Genomic DNA, 18,786 nt, shown 5'->3' on the forward strand with positions numbered 1-18,786 from the left:
TTCTCTAGGAAGAGGCATTTCACAAAAGCATCTTAATAAGATGGGACACAGGAGACATTGAAACGATGGAAGTAGTGTGACTGGGATGGACAGAAAGTCATTTAAAAACTTTTATTTTAACAGGGACAGATGTCAGGATGCCAGTAAAAAACATCTTCATCTGCTTCCTCCAAAGCTTCGTCCTTCCCTCTTCTCTCTGGCAGAGATCATTCTCTCAAATCCTGCTCTACTCGCTTGATCCTGGGTAGGATTAAAATTTCTCAGGGGTAGGGGTGGGGGCGCTCTCACATGCTACTCACTTACCCTGGAGCTTATGAAACATGCCCATTCTGTGTACACTGGAAGGACCAAGAATGTTCATAATTTAGAGAAAGAAGAAAAAAAGAAGAAATGAGAGGTTCTGGACAACCAAACCTCAAACTAAAAAGTTCACTGTTTCAAAAACACCAGTGTTGGTATAGAATTAGAGCTAATTATAACAATTTGCTTCTTTCTCTAAACACTTCTTTCAGAATTACATTTGCCAAGCTGTCAAGGTGAACGACCCTATTTTACCATGGTTCAGGGCCTGAGGGTTGAGACCCAGACGGAACAGCTGCTCCACAAATGGTGAAATTTGTCTCTGTCAGAATCACCGCATACACAGCTGTGAACTTCAAGAGAGTCTACAAGATAAAGACAAGAAGGAGCCCATCTCTGAGGCATGACCTAGCTGGTGTTTGCTACTTAGTTAAATTCACTGACTGAGCTGATGGGGGGGGGGGGGTCAGGTTAGTCTATGGGAAGGTTGAGGTGTTCTTTTCAAGAATATGGATCAGTGTCTTCCTGGAGTAAATCCCATATAAATGGAGAAGACCGTGGCGCACTCCCTTTTATTTGAAGACACATCTGAATTTCTGTGGAGAAAATACATGCTGACCAACAACTTCTATATATCAGATCAAGAGAAACCACTTTTTAAACCCAAAATTTAATTTGAAAATCCTCCTTAAAAAGCAGCAGAATGAATATTAAGGTTTATTCATTATATACAAATGCTAATAAAATAAAACATCACATTAAATGTCAAGCTACACTGCCTGTAAATAAAAATTCCTGGAAAGAACCACACCTCACATTCATTGGTCCTTTAGTGACTGCAGAGAGCTTGGAATGCTGTAAGTCCAGAGCCAAATCACTTTGAGCCAAACTTGACCCTTTCACCCTTAATGACAACTTATTGCTCTCCTCCATATGTGAGCCAACATTTTTTTGATCGACAGGCAAATCCTTTGGAATGTAGAAACAGAACCCCTGTTTTCTTCAACCAAAAAACTAAGAATGCTGTCACGTACCATCTGAAGGCAGCAGCTGAAATCTCCCTACTCTGCTTTAAACTGCCTACCTGTACCCATCAATGCCCTTAGAAAGGGCATTGATTCATGACTTTGTTCATTCTGTTACTATAAAACTTTAATCAACCTATTATCAAGTGGAACAGGGTGACTTGAAACCTTTCCTGGGCTAGGGTCTGTCATATTTGTCTACAGAATAAACTGTGTCTTATCTTTCGTGAGATGAGATTTGTGTGTGTGTGTGTGTGTGTGTGTGTGTGTGTGTGTTTCTGTCAACATTGCAGTACACGAGGCCACACTGTATCCAGATGAATACAGAAGCCGTCTTGGTTTGCTTTCAATTTCTGTGACAAACATGACAGCCAAATGCACCTTGAGAAGGCTGGGGTTTATTTCAGTTTGTAGCTTATAAGTCCATCACTGAGAGAAGTCAGGGAAGCTCAAGGCAGGGTCCTGGAGGCAGGAACGGAAGTACAGACCATGGAGAAACACAGCTCTACTGACTTGTTCTTCATGATTTTCTCAGTCTTCTTTCTTATAGTACCGTGGAACACGGGTTCCATGGTCCAACATTTCCCTAGTGAGCCCGGTCCTCTCATTTAAGCCATTTATCAAGAAAATATCCCCACAGACTTGCCTATAACAAATTGGATGGAGGCATGTTCTCATTTGCGGTTCTGCCTCTAAGATAACTCGAGCTTGTGTCAAATTGGCAAACAACTAAGCAAGCAGGACAGGGACAGAGAGCGTCCGCTGGACACATCTGCTCTGCATTTCAGCCTGGTGTTATGAGTCGTCATCAAAAGTCTGACACATCCTAGTGTCAATCTCCCTAAATTTCCTCCCCCTCACCCATCTTTCTGCTCTCAAGGCCAACTCTACATTGCAGCTGAAAAAGGAGATGCGGGAAAACCATAGGGTGACCTTAGACCAGCGCACCACTGCCCTATAACTGGAAAGTCAAACCATGAACTCACTCCCTTACAGTTTAAAACTCATTCATCTGCTCTGCAGAAAACTGATTTCACCATTTTCCTCCTGCATGCTTCTCCACCCAATAGTCCCAGAACAGGTCTACAAGCACAGAAAAAGGAAAGACCCTCAGGAATTCTCTTAAATCTTCTCCTTATTTATATGCTAAACTGGTGTTTTTAATAGTGTGAGTTAACATTGGGCATCAGCTGAAGAGCAAGAAAAAAGAGGTGAAAGAGAAGGTAATAGTGAAAGAATTACACACATCAGGAGTTCAAGAGAAAACAAGAGCAAGAAGACAAAGGCACAACTGAAGAAAAACATTGAAAATTAATGCTAACCAAAACCAGGGAACAGAATTTTCTGTAATTTGACATGGATTGTATAATTCTGACAGTAAAATTTTTTCTCTATATTGCTAGAAGTTTGTAAATATCCCTGTATTTGAGAGACTGTTTCACGGCATTCTGGTTGTTTCACCCGAAGTATCTTAAGTACTTTTAAATGCTTGCATGCAGAGTCCGACTTGAGGATGGTGTATTAATCATTGATAATTCAGGTATTCTGCAGCTTTCTAGGTGATAGACGCTCAACATACGCTCTACTAACCTTTTAATGAAAACACCAACAGGAATAATAAACCGAGCTCCACTGAAAATGCATACATGATTGTGAGAATATTTTCAAGGACAAGGACTTGCATTTGTACATAAAATCTTGTAGCTTGAAACTGCATCTCTCAAGCAGATCAAAGAGTTACCACTAATTTGCGGGGTTATACAAGTCGAATGTAGCAAAACAGAGCAGGGTAGTAGGTTACAAGAGATGGGATTCGGGGTGGAAAAAGTTTCAATAAAAAGGTAAATTCATAATCTGGCATATCCCATGGTAACTAAAGTTAACAACACTGTCCTGTATATTTGACATTTGCTAAGAAATAGCTCACGTGCTGGAAAGATAGCTCAGGGGTTAGGAGAACTTCCTGGTCTTACAGAGGACCTGGGTCTAATTCTAAACACCTATATGATGACTCACAACTATCTGTAACTTCAGATCCAAGGAATCAAATGTTGATCCCATCCTCTGAAGATATCAGGCATGTACATGGTAGGTGGACTTACATTCATATACACATTCATATACCAAAATACCCATACACATAAAATAAATAGATCTTAAGGATCCTGAAGAGGAGCAACAAAAAGGTATGAATTAACTTGACTGCGGTGATCATTTCACTGTCCTGAAGCCTATCGCATCCATAACTTGTACATTTTACATACACACAATCTTGTCAGTTCTATCTTAACAACGTTAAAGATGTTATTGTACACACGGGCAAGCACACGTTCTGTCCTAGACAGAACACAAATGCTGTTGTTACAGAACAGTCTACAGAAAAGTACGCGAGGACACCACAAGTTGCGTCCCACACGGAGACGACAACAATACAAACGCAGTTGTTTTCTGCAAGCAAAGATTGATTTCTTAGTCTGTGGTCCAAGTTAAAGAAAACAAAGAAGAAAAATCTCCATCGGAAAGGTGCCTATGATTTCTGTTCTCCAGAGTCCTGACACAGCACCCTCCCAATTTAAATCTCCCATAAAGCTATTCTGTAGTTTCCTATCAAAGCAACAAAAGGGCGGACTGGAGAGATGGCCCAGAGATTGACGGCAGTATGTGCTTTTAACCAGGGCTGGCTGCTCACACAGAACTGCATGTAAAGTCACCTCCAGGGGATCTGATGACCTCTTCTGGCCTCCACAAGTACTGCAGTCACGAGCATACACACATACAATTAAAACTAAAAATTAAAAAGCATTGAAAAGAATCACAATAAATACCAAGATAAGGATACATGAAACATTCTATTGCCCTACCCTTTGCAGGAGAATAACGATGGCCATAACTGGACACCAATATTCAGAAAAGACCAAGGGGTCTTTGAAAGGATGTGCAGAGTTCTTATGTCTAACAACAAAACCCCCCACTCTTTTGAGACATTCCATTCTTTGCTACAACCTGCTCCCAAAGCATGCAGGCAAAATGGACAGCCACAGCCACACATGCTGGTTGAGATCCCGAATGCCGCGCCTGAGGAAGCAGAGAGGCTTCACGTCCCATTATCCACAGATCACCTTGCAATGCTCATTGCATTCTGGGAATGCGGTACTTACTCTTGGACTGCTCTGGCTATGGAAAGGGCCGTGGATCCAGTTTCATTAACGCTATCTAAGGTCACATTTGGCAGGTCATCATCATCACTGTCACTTTTACTTTGTCTGGGAGATAGGCCTCGGGGGTCCATTTGTGCTGGGAAGAAAAGGCATATATAACGAATTAAAATTAGTGTGCACAGCTGAACTCCATGCTGGACCAACGTCGAGCATTCCCACGAGCAGAATCCCGGAAACTCCTGGAATTAGTGTTTTATACACTGACCATTCACAGACACGTTTTTCTTGTCCCTTTGGTGAACACCATTCCTGCATTAGATCCCAAGAGTTCCCTGTATGCACTAGAACAAAGGTCATCAATATCAGTAAATTGTGATATTGCCAACGTGGAGTGGTCAGAGCTAATAACAGAGCTCCTAAGCAACCTGTTCCACCCCCTGGTTTCTCCTGCTCTCTTCTGTTGCCAGGCTTCCAGCCACACCAGTTTTCATTAGCGTTTTCCCTAGAGGACACAGGGCATGAGGCAGAGAAGGTATTATTCGCTTCACACTCTCATGCGAGGTTAAAAAAAAGGAACAAAGTGGGCATGATATTTTTTTGTTTTTTTCTTCAGTGACCTGTCACCTTGCAGTTTACCACTATTGCCAGTGGGGCAGAGCCTTGACTACATAAAAATGGCGGAGGTGGAAGCTCCAAGCACTTCTAATATCTGTTTACATGTGTTGCAAAGGATGCTCTCGTCTCTGTCATGGCTACAGCCTTTTCAAAGATATTTCTACATATGATTCTTCTGCTGCTGCAGACTTGTCAAGGTAAGATGCTGATCTCCTGCTGACCAAAGCCACCTGAGCATTTTGATGAGTAATTCAGTCTAAAATAACCCATGAATTTTAAAGTTAGATTTTTTTTTTTTTGCCATTTTTCCCCCTCTGTGAGTAGCTTTGGAAATCGGTGCCTGAAATTTCAAGTCTCACCTCCCTTAGATAGAAAGCACACCTCCTCATTTGAAAATCCCCTTAAGCAAAAGTTAAAATACATGATTCCAATCCAGAAGTTTACTTCTCAATGGAAAACAGAGGCTTTCCAAAACCACCACTGTTAGCCAAGGAAAGCAACATGTACTTTAAAACAAGGTTACAATGACTTTTGGGGTACAACTACATTTCAAATCAAGATTACAATGGAAGTTAGGTTCAATCATATTTAAAAGTATGGTTAGAATGATATTTGGATACAATTGAGCAAAAAGATACCTTTTATTTTTTCAAATATCTTTTTTTTTGCAGCTATGCATTATGGACCCAAAAGTAAAGGCTGATATTTCATCATGTTTCATCCAGGAAGAGACAATTTGTGGTTGTCCACAATATTTACAGTGTGGCTGGAAAAAACTAACCCTAGAGGGTCTCCACAGGTTTTGAACTGAAGAAGCTGGTACTCATTGCATCTCGTGGATGCTAGTCTAGATGACACACTTTCTCTCTCTAGGTCCATCCAAATAGAAAAGTGCTTTGTGAAATGATATTGCTTGTTAAATACTATATGAATTAATTCAAACACTCTACAACAGTCATCTTTAAATGTGGATAAATTCCTCACTGGTCTGCCCCAGAGATTTTAGGAGAATATGGAAATAGTTTGCCTGTCAAGTCTTGAGAGGTAGGGTGCTACTGGAGACATAAGACTGTTATTGTCATATTGTAGATAAGTCAAGGATATTGCTGAATAGTCTATAATACTCTAAACACTCAACCATCCACACTAAAGAATCTATCACTTTAAAATGTCAATGATGCAAAGACTGAAAATTTTACCCAGAGAGTTAAGAGCTTAGACAAATGGGGGTATTCTGTGAATGACATGTATTCTGTGAATAATAAATGTTCAGTTGAATAAATGTGTCCGAGCTCCAAAGTCTCTGACAAGAAAATACTGATACACATTGGATTACCTATATTCTCTAGCTTTGTCCTCAAATACAGCAATTAATTCTCCTTAAATCAGAGGGCAGAGTCAAAATTCGATTGGCCAGAATTAACCGCAGAGTTTTTGGTGGACTAAGATTAGGATAGAGAAAAACAGGATGGAATCAAGAAGAGCTTAGATTGATTCATTTGCAGGCCTTTTGATCTGCAGGTGTGGAGAGGCAGGTTCAGCTGATCGTTCCTCTGTTGTTCTTCGGATCTATCAGGTTTTAACCCCAATATCTGACTCCTGAGTTTTATTTAATAATAGAACGATACAAATAATCATTTCACCTGTGTCCATCGTGTGGCAAGATCAAGGGGTGCCTTTTAAAGCCACCATTTCTCCGAGCTGCTGCAGGTCACTGGCTTTTCTCAGTAGGGCTTTTTTTCAGTATGTAGTCTCTTTAATAGCCACGCTGGGACTGCACATCCCAGCTCCAAATCTGCAGTTGCAGCCTCCTGCAGGGTCTCCAACAGCCTGAGGCAGCTGCCCATTGCCAGCTCTGTCATCCAGGCAGCCGGTGCCCTCCAATGCTGTGTCCTAACCTCATGGGCTCTTCCCACACCATCTCCCCATGCATTTTTCAGAGGGCTCACTTCTCCTTCACTTGTGGTGCTAGAGCAGCTGCAGTTACCCTCAGCTTGGGTGTGTAGCACAATGAAGATCTTCTGCAACCCTGTTCTGGGCACCCTGCAGCGCCCAAAGTCCCTGCTTGCACAGCTGAGCACTGTCACTGTGCTCAGCTTCCCACACATACCTCCAGTGTTGAAGCTATGGAAAAACTGAAAAGTCAGCAGAGCAGGTGAGGCACCTGTGAATTCTTAGGGAGGCAATCAGGTTTTATTTCTTTTTAAAAATCTTTTGCAAATTAAGAATGGGAAACAATATCATGATGCAGGGAGTTAGGACTCTATATAGTTCCACAAAGGAAGGTTTGAAAATTGAAAACATTAAATGAAGGGATAATCAACTTAGCTGGGATTGGCATAATATTGGTCAAATAAAAATAAAATAAAGTAAAAATAATATTTTTTTTTTAACAAAGATTGACTTAAGCTGTAAATAGAATGCTCTCAGATCCTACTGCATCTGTTGGTTTTGTGGGAGCCTAGGCAGTTTGGATGGTCACCTTACTAGACCTGGATGGAGGTGGGTGGTCCTTGGACTTCCCACAGGGCAAGGAACCCTAACTGCTCTTTGGGCTGACTAGGGAGAAGGACTTGATTGGGGGAGGGGGAGGGAAAGGGGAGGCGGCGGTGGGGAAGAGACAGAAATCCTTAATAAATAAATAAATAAACAAACAAGAATTTAGACAAATATTAATTTGATCTTTGCTAATTCAGAATGTAAAAGGGCAATCATTCCTTTAAAGGTAAGATCAGAACCCGTGGATGAATGGGCAGATGGGGAAAGAAAAGCCATATGTGACTAGCAGAGCAATGAGTTTATGATTTGTTACAGCAATGGAAAACACATATTAACATTTCTTCACTCATAAAATAAAGAGGGCTTCTGAGAGAAATATTAAAAGGTATTATCAAGAATAGCTATTGCTATTCAGGTTGTACATAGGCAGGGTAAAACAGCTGCTGATCTTCGAAAGGTACGAACAGCACTACCTTTAAAATGGTTAAATGACAAAATTGGCTAGATAGAACAATGGCCTTTGGCATCAAAAAACTACAGACATTAGAACACCTGGTGAGGGAGCAGCTAAAGGCTCAACATATTGAAGAACTGATCAGTCTTTGGAAGCCCTCTATATTTGTCATTAAAAAGAAGCTTGGAAAATAGAGAAAAATAATAGATATGAAAGCTATTGATAAGGTGATTCAGTCAATGGACTCTGTACAGCCTAGAATTTCCCCCCCCTTTTTTTTATTACCTAAAGGCTGCTCTACTATAGAAGACTGTTTTTTAAACTATACCTTTACAAGAACAGGATAGAGAAAAATTTGCTGTTACAGAGCCTACTTATAATAATTTTCAGCCTGTTAAAAGGTATCAGTGGAAAAGTCTTCCAAAATGATGTTAAACAGCCCTACCTTTTGTCAATATTTTGTACAACAACCATTCGAAATAATTCATAAACAGTTCCCTCAATCTATATTTTACCATGATATCTTTGTTGTCATTTCAAAAAAGCAGCATGAGAGAGAAATATGCCATGTAACAGAACTCACGTGCAAGGGCTTTTTATTAGGGGTAAGGTAACATAAGAAAAAAGGGAAGGGGAGGGGTGAGGGTGGCCTGTGGGCAGAGGAACAGCAGAAGAGAAAGGCAGAGAGAGAGAGAGAGAGAGAGAGAGAGAGAGAGAGNGTGAAGACTGGAAAATTATGTGTATGTGGTGTGTGTGCGTGTGTGTGTGTGTGTGTGTGTCCATGTCCGTCTGTGTGTGACCCTTCCATTAGAAAAGCTAATTACTTAGATGCTTGTGTAAACTGGAAAGTTGTGTGTGTGTGTGTGTGTGTGTGTGAGAGAGAGAGAGAGAGAGAGAGAGAGAGAGAGAGAGAGAGGGAGACAAAGACAGAGACAGAGGCAGAGGCAGAGGCAGAGGCAGAAAAGCAGAGTGAGAAAAAAGAGAGATGTGGGGTGGGCAAGGGCCCTTTAAAAGGGATCTTAGAGAATGTACATAGAAGGTGCTCTTAGTGGAGACAGCTGAGGACAAAGCCTGTCAGAACCCCAAGGGGAGGCCAGTACAGATGCCTGACTGTTAACAATCTTCAGTTGATTCAGACACAGAGACTTTAGAAATAATGTTTGATGAAGTAAAGAGAATTTTGTCTTGTTTTGTGTTACAAATTGCTCCGGAAAAAAAAATACAAAGAGAAGATTCTCTTAATTACCTAGGATATTAAATAGGTTTACAGAAAATTCAACTACAGAAACAAATCAGGAGAAATAAATAATGAACTCTTAATGATTTTCAAAAATTGCTAGGAGATACTAACATGTCGTGATAAACAATCAAGATAACTACTCAAGAACTATGTAATTTATTTCAAAACTTAAGAGGTGATAAGAACTTAAATAGTCTAAGGAAATTATCAACTGAGGCAGGGATAGAATTGGCTTTTGTAAAAGAGAAATTACAGTATGCACACATGAATTGCCTGTATCTAGAACTCGAATGCATCCAGGTCATACTACTGCCTACTCATTTTCCTTGAGTAATTTTTAGATAGAGAGAAGATAATACCTTAGGATGGATATTTTTACCACACAAACAGAGTAAAAAAAATTAAAGTCCTGTGTAGGAAAGCTTTCTGAATTGATTCTGAAAGGAAAAATGAGACTCTATCAATTAATAATACTAGACCAAACAGAAATTATGATATCTTTTATTAATGCTGAAATATCCTCATTATGTGCAGAAAATGAATACTGGCCAATAGCTTGCAGTAATTTATTGGGGGAAATTAAAAACAAAAGATTTCAGTTTATAAAAAGAACCAGTTAATTCTCCCTCATAATGTATGAGAAACATAAATTTCCAGAGCCCCTACATTCTATACTCATATAAATAAATCAGAAATGGAAGGTTATAAGTCAGGAAAATAAGTAAAGTAGCTCAAAGCCCTATGGTTCTGTTCAAAAGTCAGAATTATATGATATTCTCATGGCTTTATTAGATTTTCCCAGAATCTTTACATACAATTACTGCCCCTCGAGATGTAGAGTTGTTTTATATATTGAAACTGCTGAATTTATTCCAGATGATTTAGCATTAACTTTCTATATTTAATTACAAGAAATAACCAGAAATAGAAATAATCCCTTGTATATAACACATATCAGATCCCATACGGGTCTACCAGGACCTCTAGCACAAGGTAATGAGGAATATAGATTTATTACAAGACAAAATACAAAAGGAGTTGTCAAAGACAGCCCAGCTAGAGGAGGGCTTGGTTTGTTCTGCAAGAGGATAAAGGCCACTGTCTGAGATATCCCAGGAAAGGCTGGAGCTTTTCTATGATCATCTAAATAATGTGGTGCTTACATAAACTAAAGGATAAAATATGCTAAGGAAGTTATCAGTTTGGATGTGCTTTTCAGGAGGATCCTACTTAAAGACTTCTTTCCAATATTTTCAATAAATATTATAAAATACATCTGCTGCCACCATTCTGGGAAATTCCTCATATTCAAACCCTCAGCCAAACTAAGAAAATAATCAGAAAGGCTTTTTAAAGTTTGCATTGCTGATTAGGTCAGATGATTAGCTTATCTACATACTTGCATAATTCCACTCTGCTTTTATTAAACGTGGAATAGGGACATCTCATTCAGTTAACCTCCGTTAGTCTTTGCACATCTGAGTCCATGTTAGGAAGGATCAATTTTCTTGGTACTCATTTCGGATAATGCAAAAGTTTCCAGGGCAACCAGAACATTCATACCTCTCACACATTCAATCTCTCTTTCTCCCTCCCTCCCTCCCTCCCTCCCTCCCTCCCTCCCTCCCTCCCCCCCCCCCCCCCTCTCTCTCACACACACACATTCACACATATACACACACAGAGTTCTGTAAAGTAAGAGAGCAAGAGATCATCTGTGGCTGCAAAGAATTTATCTTGGAGCTTGGCGTGGCAGTACACACCCTTAACCTATTCTCAGGAGGTAGAACACAAAGATATCTCTGAGTTCAAGGCCAATCTAGTCTACCAAGTAATTTCTAAACCAGCAAGAGTTACTTGGTAAGATCCAGTCTCTCATTAAACACACACACACACACACATACACACATACAAAACAGAAATATGCCCATACACACAAACCCCTCATATTTAAGATTTTATACATTTGAAAAGTGGAAAATGGATTGGGATGTTTGGAGAAACTCAGTTCTTGAATTTGGAGGTGTTCTGGACAAATCCCAGGATGAAAACTGCCGAATTCCAAACACTTGAAGTTGAGCAGATTGATTTTCAGTTCCAGTTGGTGACACAGTACCACTAAGCAGGTTGTCCTGGATAACATCCTTATCTGGCCACTTCTAACAGTGACTCTGCTGGACTCTATGGCCTGCTGTGGTTAAAATACATTGGAAGATACAACACAAGCGGGGGCTTGAAAAGAACTTCCTCACTGGGACTCCTGTTCTGAGAAGGGGGTCACCCTGGGAAAGAGCTTGGACAGAGTTAGTTGGAAAAGATGCGCTGCTTAGCTGGCCACCCATCCCAGCTAGTAAGTTCGCCATATTTCATTAGCTATTCTCATTCCAATCACCAGAAGACCACATCTATACCAGGAATTCCAGATGTGGCCAGTGTGAAAACTCTTGGTCTAAACCCATTCCAAATTCTGACCTTCAGAACTGTGATCCCATAAAGCACTTGCTATTTTAATCAAACTGATTTAGGAGTGATGTCTCCTCAGCGCTGTGGACAAATGACAGCCAGTCAGACCACCCTTAGGCATTTTTTTTTGTTTTTCTTTTTTTTCTTTTTGGTTTTTCGAGACAGGGTTTCTCTGTGGTTTTGGAGCCTGTCCTGGAACTAGCTCTTGTAGACCAGGCTGGTCTCGAACTTTTTTTTTAATTTTTGTTTTTCTTTTTTTCTTTTTTTTTTTACCCTTAGGCATTTTTGTTTGCCAAAGGCAGCCTTGCATTCAGTAACCAAAGCCCAAGTGGCGCTCAACATGACGCGCAATCCTCTGTTCTTTCTGCTTTTCAGTTACAAACCTTCCAGGTGCATTTTACAGCTCTTTCTATGTAGGAGAGGCCTGAGTGACAGCCTGGGCATCACTCAGGGGCATTCCCTACCTCTATGGGGCAGAGGGCAGAAGTCCCTGCCAAAGAAAACCCTTAGCAGTTTCTTCTTTCTAAGTCTACACTTGACAGAAAGTCCATCAGGTGCCTCTTTTGAGGCCTGTGGATACCCTTTTCATGCCCCTTTCAACACACTTAAACTCTTTTTCCTCCTGTGGACTAGTGGACAGACACTGATACATCACACCAGAGGACATGGCCCCTCAACATCCTCTCCAGCCTAGGCACTATCAAAAAATGAAACACTTCCGCTGAAGATAACTGGCCCGTTCATGCCTTTGCTTAAGAAATTTTCTATAAATCATCTTATTAAATGTATGTGATAAAATGACTTCTGAACCCTAAAACATAAGGACTAACATGTCCTTTAAAAAAAAAAAGAGAGAGAGAGAGTTGGGAGGGAATGGTTCAGTGGGAAAGCTCTTCCTTAGCATGTCTATGACCCTGGGTTTCCTTGTGAGCATTATATCAGAAGAAAAAAGATCTTAGAAAGAGGTACAGAATCCCTTTCCTGCCTATTGGGGCAAAAAAGAGAAGATCCTGAGACCTGGCAGGAGTAGGAGGCGAGCAAATGATGTCACATTGCTCATCCCCCCCCCCCCCACTGTGGCTTCTTGGAAGTTAAGGAGGTAATTAATATGCGCAACCCGGTTAGTAGACCCTAGCCTGAATAGCCTGAAGCTCAGCATCCATCATCACACTGCTAACCCTGCCATTGCTAGCAATGCTTCTTCAACCATAGTGGGACATGCCACTTCTGTAGCCTAGGCTTCTTCATCTCTAGCAACAGTTAACTGAAATAAATTCGCCCTCCTCGTTCCTAAACTGGCCAAACTTAATGGATGCAGAACGGACAGAAATGTTACTGATGGTGCCACATCTCTCGATCCAAATATCCATGTATGTATTGAGGCAGTGTTCTCATCGGACAGCTACAGGGTACCGGGCATCTTTCAGAGTGTTGGCAAAAGTGCCGTGACTTGGGTCAATTACAGTAGCCTGATGTCACACTGGTGGAGAGGATGGTAGTGATGATGGGACTTATGGTAAACAATACATATATAAGTGAGAAAATAACTGAACATTCTAGATCACCTAAGAGCCACAGAGCCAAAGGAAGCAATTGAGGCTGTCAGGGGTTGCTGAGAGCTGAGAAGACATCCTTAGTGATGGTAGTAGCTAGGAATCTAGCCTGGGAAAGATTACATAGGAGTGGGAACCTGGAGGAGTAGATAGAGGCTTGCACATGGGCTGGCTTGTTTTCATTTTGGGGGAAGGGTCATGATAAGGACAGCGAAGAACAGATGCAAAGACTCTGAGCTGGCTGTGGGATCCAGATGCCTGGGATTCCTGCTGAGGGAAGGATGCAGCTGGAGCTAACAAAGGGAGAAAGAAGTGAACCAGGGAAGAGGGAATTTGTGTGTGTATGGTGGTAGTGGGTGGAGGAGGCTAAGAGTCACTGGAGTGTTCTAGCAGAATAAAAGCATGCCATCAATTATGGTCTCTGTGAAGAATCCAGTTTGGTGTGCCTGCCCATCAAGGTGGAGACCCGCACACAGGAATCATTAGGGCTAATAGTAGTGTTCTTGGGAAAACCGCACTAATCATCTTCTCTTGTTTAGACACTACTTCATGCTGGCTACGCAGTGCACCCAGTTAAACTCAGGACACTTGTGTTGTTAGGAAGTATGGTCTTCATTCTCCTTTTGTACAACTGACCTTTGCTTTCAAACTATGAGTTGTTCACTTACATGGCTTCCTTTCCTAGGCATCAAGACATATGAGGAGAGAAACAGCTGAAAGTAAGCAAAGCTTGGCTCATGCTAACAGTGGGCTCCAAGATCAGAACCAGCCCCTCCCCCCAGAGTCCTGCCTACCTCCCAGGATCCTAAAGATCCTTGCCTCTCTCTCCCTTCACTTTTGCCTTTACAGAGCAGAAAGTGTGAGGTATGCATGGAAGCCCACGTGTGGACTTAAAAATTCCATCAATTCTGCAAATCTTGAGATGCTGCTAATATGTGGATATAATATGCAATTTTGTTCATTTTCTCCTTATCCCTATCTGTATACTTGACAGCATAATGGTTTCCGCTACCACTGTATTAAAAACTAATCTCGTAATGTTTGTCTAGTTCCCTAGTGCAGGGTCCACTTCTCTATAACAATGCTGTTGGTCCTCTGAATGACACTCAGCACAATTGCTTGCTCCATGCATTTTCAGTCCCAATTTCTTCTGAAAACCCTCTCTGTCCTATGGTTCGAGGGATGGGCAAATTAAGGCATGGGGGAGTTGCCACTTGTTTTATGAATAAAATTTCATTTATCTATTCTCATTTTTAAAATTTGGTCACTTTAGTGCCGCGATCTAAGCAGAAACTGTCCCAAAATTCATGTGGTTTCTTATAAAACAAAAATGTCTCTTTTGAGACAGTTTCATTGGCTTTGCCATGCACTGCTAAGAATTATGGGGCTCTTTGCGCCTATGATTGTCTGTCCTACATTTTCTGGGCCATTCTACAGAATCCTCACTGTATATTAGTTTGTCCTTTAGGCTCTTCTCTCCATCTCTCTGTTGATAAGCTTCTCTACAGTGCCGCGCAATCTCAAGATTACTGGCTTTATGTGCTCAGCTGTGACCTCCCTTCCACGCATCTTTCAAGCATCTTGCTGACTCTTTCACCACCGATACATTCAAAATCATCTCAAGCCCTACCCTTTCTTCATGTTTCTTAATTCCAATAGAGAGAGTTCCACACTGGCACTCACTTCAAAATTCCCTCATACTTCCCCTCCCCCAAATTAGCTACTAACTGTTCTTGCTAAATCCCCGCCCTCTTTTCTTGCTGAACATTCTCAAAATCCCGCTGCATCCACTTCCTCCATATAAGGTTTCTCTACAAAACAATGAGCACAAGCCTTTCCTAAAACGTTCTTCACTTTGAAACCCTTGAATGCTTTCCGTCTTCTAATAAATAAGGTTTGACAGCACCCCGTGATCATTTCCCAACTCTAACCATGAATAATACCTCGTACCCCATCTTGCCCCTGATATTTACTTTAGTTTGCAATTCATCCAGTAAAACCCCATGAACCCTCTGGCATATCTGGTCCTTCTTCCTTTAGCAAAATCTAATAACGCCTTGGAGAAATCCATACTTTGTATTTGTATATGTTTGTGGCACTCTATTTTCAACTCTAGTTGAGTACATGTATACATTATACCCTCTGTTATTCTACTTGCCTCTTGAGAGGAGAGGGACCATATGAATAATAACCTTTTTTTTAAAAGATTTATTTATTTATTATGTATACAGTATTGTCAGTATTCTGTCTGCATGTGTGCCTGCAGGCCAGAAGAGGGCACCAGATCTCCTTACGGATGGTTGTGAGCCACCATGTGGTTGCTGGGAATTGAACTCAGGACCTTTGGAAGAACAGGCAGTGCTCTTAACCACTGAGCCATTTCTCCAACTCCAATAATAACCTTTCTTATACCATAGAAAGTAATGTTTGCTGGAGAAGACTATAGGGTAAGTGCAAAGTTGTAGTTAAAATGGTTACAGCAGTTGCAGATTGTCATAGGCTTCTGCCACAGAATGACAGAGTGGTTCATTTGCATTTCCTTTCAAAAGTTACATCCTGGCTTCCACTCTAAAGTTAACATTTACTTATGGGAAGTTATAATTATTACATCTCTATGACTTTGTAAAGTCTTAGAATATTATATTTGGGGTTTACATAGACCATGGCATGACACAAGTGGAAATATCCATATTTTTGTTTACTTTTTAGCTAGATTACATTTAGTATGGTTGTCTGTCCTTTCAGGAAATGATCTCTCCATATGCTGCAGTTCTTTCAAAGAAGTTACTGTCTAGAAATAGCAAAAAAAAAAAGGATATCATCATTAAAATAAAACTTCAAAACTGGATTGTGTTGAGATCCTCAGAAAAGTGACAAGGGTTTTCTTTTTTCTAACGAGGCGTGACCAAGACAACTTATTTGTGGCTGGGAAAAAAATGAAAGCTGAGTTTCAACTGCCTGTGTTTCCTGGAAGTATATCTTAGAGAAGAAAGGCTTTTGTGATTCTAAAAGCATTCACAAAAATCCCCCTCAATAAGCAGACTTTTCCACTATGCACGGTACCTGCAAAGTCCAAGGGCTTCCGTACATTACTGTTCCATTCCTTCCTAAATACTTTGCACCTGGTAAGCCATTCCAGCTGCATCAAAGCCTACCCAGTCAGTTCCAATTGATTTACTAAAACTGCGTCCACTTCAGGCAGAGAAATGTTATGTTAGTAATAGTAATGGGATTTTGAGGTGAGTGCAGGTGGGGGATAATGGTCTCCCCAAATTCATTTTCATCTACAATACACAGAGGACACTTCAGGAGTCATCAATCTGCGGCCTTTTCATTCACTTTTCTCTTTTCATGTAGTTGCTCTTTCTCCTGTCTGTATTTTCTGGCTTATGGATGGGGTAATGTCAGATCTAAGACACTGACTGAGATCAAGAATCTTATTCCATTTTGACTGATTTTCAGGCATTTTGGATGCGAGAAATTCTTTAAAAGGAGCTTACAAAAAATAATAATAACCCCGATCTTAAGCTTGCTTCTCTTCTCAAAGTAGAACTTTACACTTACCCCACAGTCTCCTTCAGCAGGAGAAGTTAGCCCACCGCACAATGTACACGTGGGCTAACTGACCACGACAGAAGCTTCATATGGTGTTGCCCACCTGTAATCCTGGTGCTTGAGAGGCTGGAACAAGAGAACCTCCATGGGTTCAAGACCAGTCTGAACTATGTAGGAAGTACCAGGTCAGCAAATCCTAGCTTTAACAACCAAACAAATAAATAGACCTACAGGGTGTACCTCAAAGGTAGAGATCTTGTCTATCAAGCCAGAGGTTCCATTCTCAAGACCCAAAACCATGCACAATTTGAGATGGCGAGACCCACTTTAAGTCTGGGACCTTAAGTCTTGTGGCAACCTATATAAGGGACCTGCAAGAAAGGAGATCTCTATTTGCTTGCTTGGCCCTGTTCTCAGTGGCAAATCATTCCTTCGCTAGTACTAGAGTCCACCTCCTTAGGTTTCTGAGATATACTTGAAGACCCTATAGGACATCTAGCCCCATGGACTGAATAACTATTGGATCCTTGAACTTTTTGTGTGGAGATATCCATTATTGGACAAGCCAGACCACAGCCTGTAAGTCACTCTAATAAATACATATATATGTATATGCATATATTCATTCTATCAGTTCTGTTTCTCCATGGAACCTTGACTAATAAAGATGTTTGTGTGAGTGCCAGCTTGTACTGGATTCAAGTAGAACTGATCAGCTTAACCAACACCATCTCTGAAAACACCGCTGTTCCAGATCATCTGCTAGACGGGAGCAGAGCACAAAAGAGGAGGTACACACCAGGTTTTCCCATTCTCCTTCATTCTCTTTTGGTTTATGTTAGCTTCTATGCAAAGTTCATCTTGGTTTTGAGAGAGGAGTTTGTTTTTGAGGAAGAAGGGGTAACGAAAGAAAAAAATGCGGTTTTGGACTCTCCCGGCCAATGCCTAGTACATCGTGTGCTGCTGTATTTGGATGGAAACCAGCACAGAACTTTGATCCTGTTTCCTTCTGCTGCAGTAATGGGGAGAAACGGAATTTTGCTTGGTAAAGAGTGGTGACATCCGTGTGTGACTAACCTTTGGGACATAGACTGCTCTATATTCTCGACATTATCCAGTTACTTTTTTTTTTTTTTTTTCAAACAAAGCTGCCAAGTTCCTCAGCACTAAACCCTGGCTGTTCCTGAGGCCAAACAGAAAGGATCTGAGAGCATAGATGTCTTGTTATAATCCAAGTGGCTTCCCCTGCTGTCAGGAGCACAGCTACGCTCCCTGTGAGCCTGTGTAGTAAAACCACCACATCCAAGGCCCTCTGGCTACAGTGGTTCTGTACTATCTGGATGTCTCTTTCACTCAGTGGAGTAGTGAATCTAAATTATAAACAGCAACTTCTTCCTGTTATTCTCACATCTATCTATGCATGATGTGAAAACCACACACAGAATCATTTAACACGGACCCGAATACTTAACTCGGCTTCACACGTTCCATGTGTGCAAACGAAGGGCATCAATGCCATTTAACAAAGCATAAACAATAACATCGTATTATAAATTTACTCTATTTCACTCAGCATGGCATGTGAGATCGGTTCAGACTTTTTGATTTCCCTGTTTTCCTTTTCCGCAGTCTAATTGAACTATTTTTTTGAATGGACCACTAGTATTTATCTATTTTCATAATGAAAATTAAGTTTTCAAAATATCCACCGCCAGCTATACTGTCACAAGCTGCTTCATGGAATATATCTGAAAGTCATGATGTTGTTTAATTCATGCACATTGCCAAATTGTTCTCCAAAGTGGCTGAACCAATTTATACTTCCACTGATGTGTGCACATGCTACAGCCACCGACGAGATTGATGTTGCCAGATTTAAACATCACTCTAATGCATACAGCCATTCTGTATTACCTAATCTCCC

The 18,786-nt window shown here is 40.9% G+C and overlaps 1 protein-coding gene across 4 annotated transcripts in view; it reads right to left on the minus strand.

The window, feature by feature from the left end:
• Nucleotides 1-18,786, minus strand: part of Klf12 (KLF transcription factor 12) — a 370,757-nt gene that overhangs the window by 106,308 nt on the left and 245,663 nt on the right. For all 4 annotated transcript variants that reach the window (XM_050144660.1, XM_050144658.1, XM_050144659.1 and 1 more), the window contains one exon: nt 4,484-4,619. In XM_050144660.1, coding sequence (XP_050000617.1) covers nt 4,484-4,619 — 136 coding nt within the window. The remainder of the gene's footprint in view (nt 1-4,483; nt 4,620-18,786) is intronic.

Source organism: Alexandromys fortis, unplaced genomic scaffold (assembly GCF_014885135.2).
Source record: "Alexandromys fortis isolate MF-2015 unplaced genomic scaffold, M_Fortis_MF-2015_v1.1 scaffold_43, whole genome shotgun sequence".
NCBI classification, from domain to species: domain Eukaryota; kingdom Metazoa; phylum Chordata; class Mammalia; order Rodentia; family Cricetidae; genus Alexandromys; species Alexandromys fortis.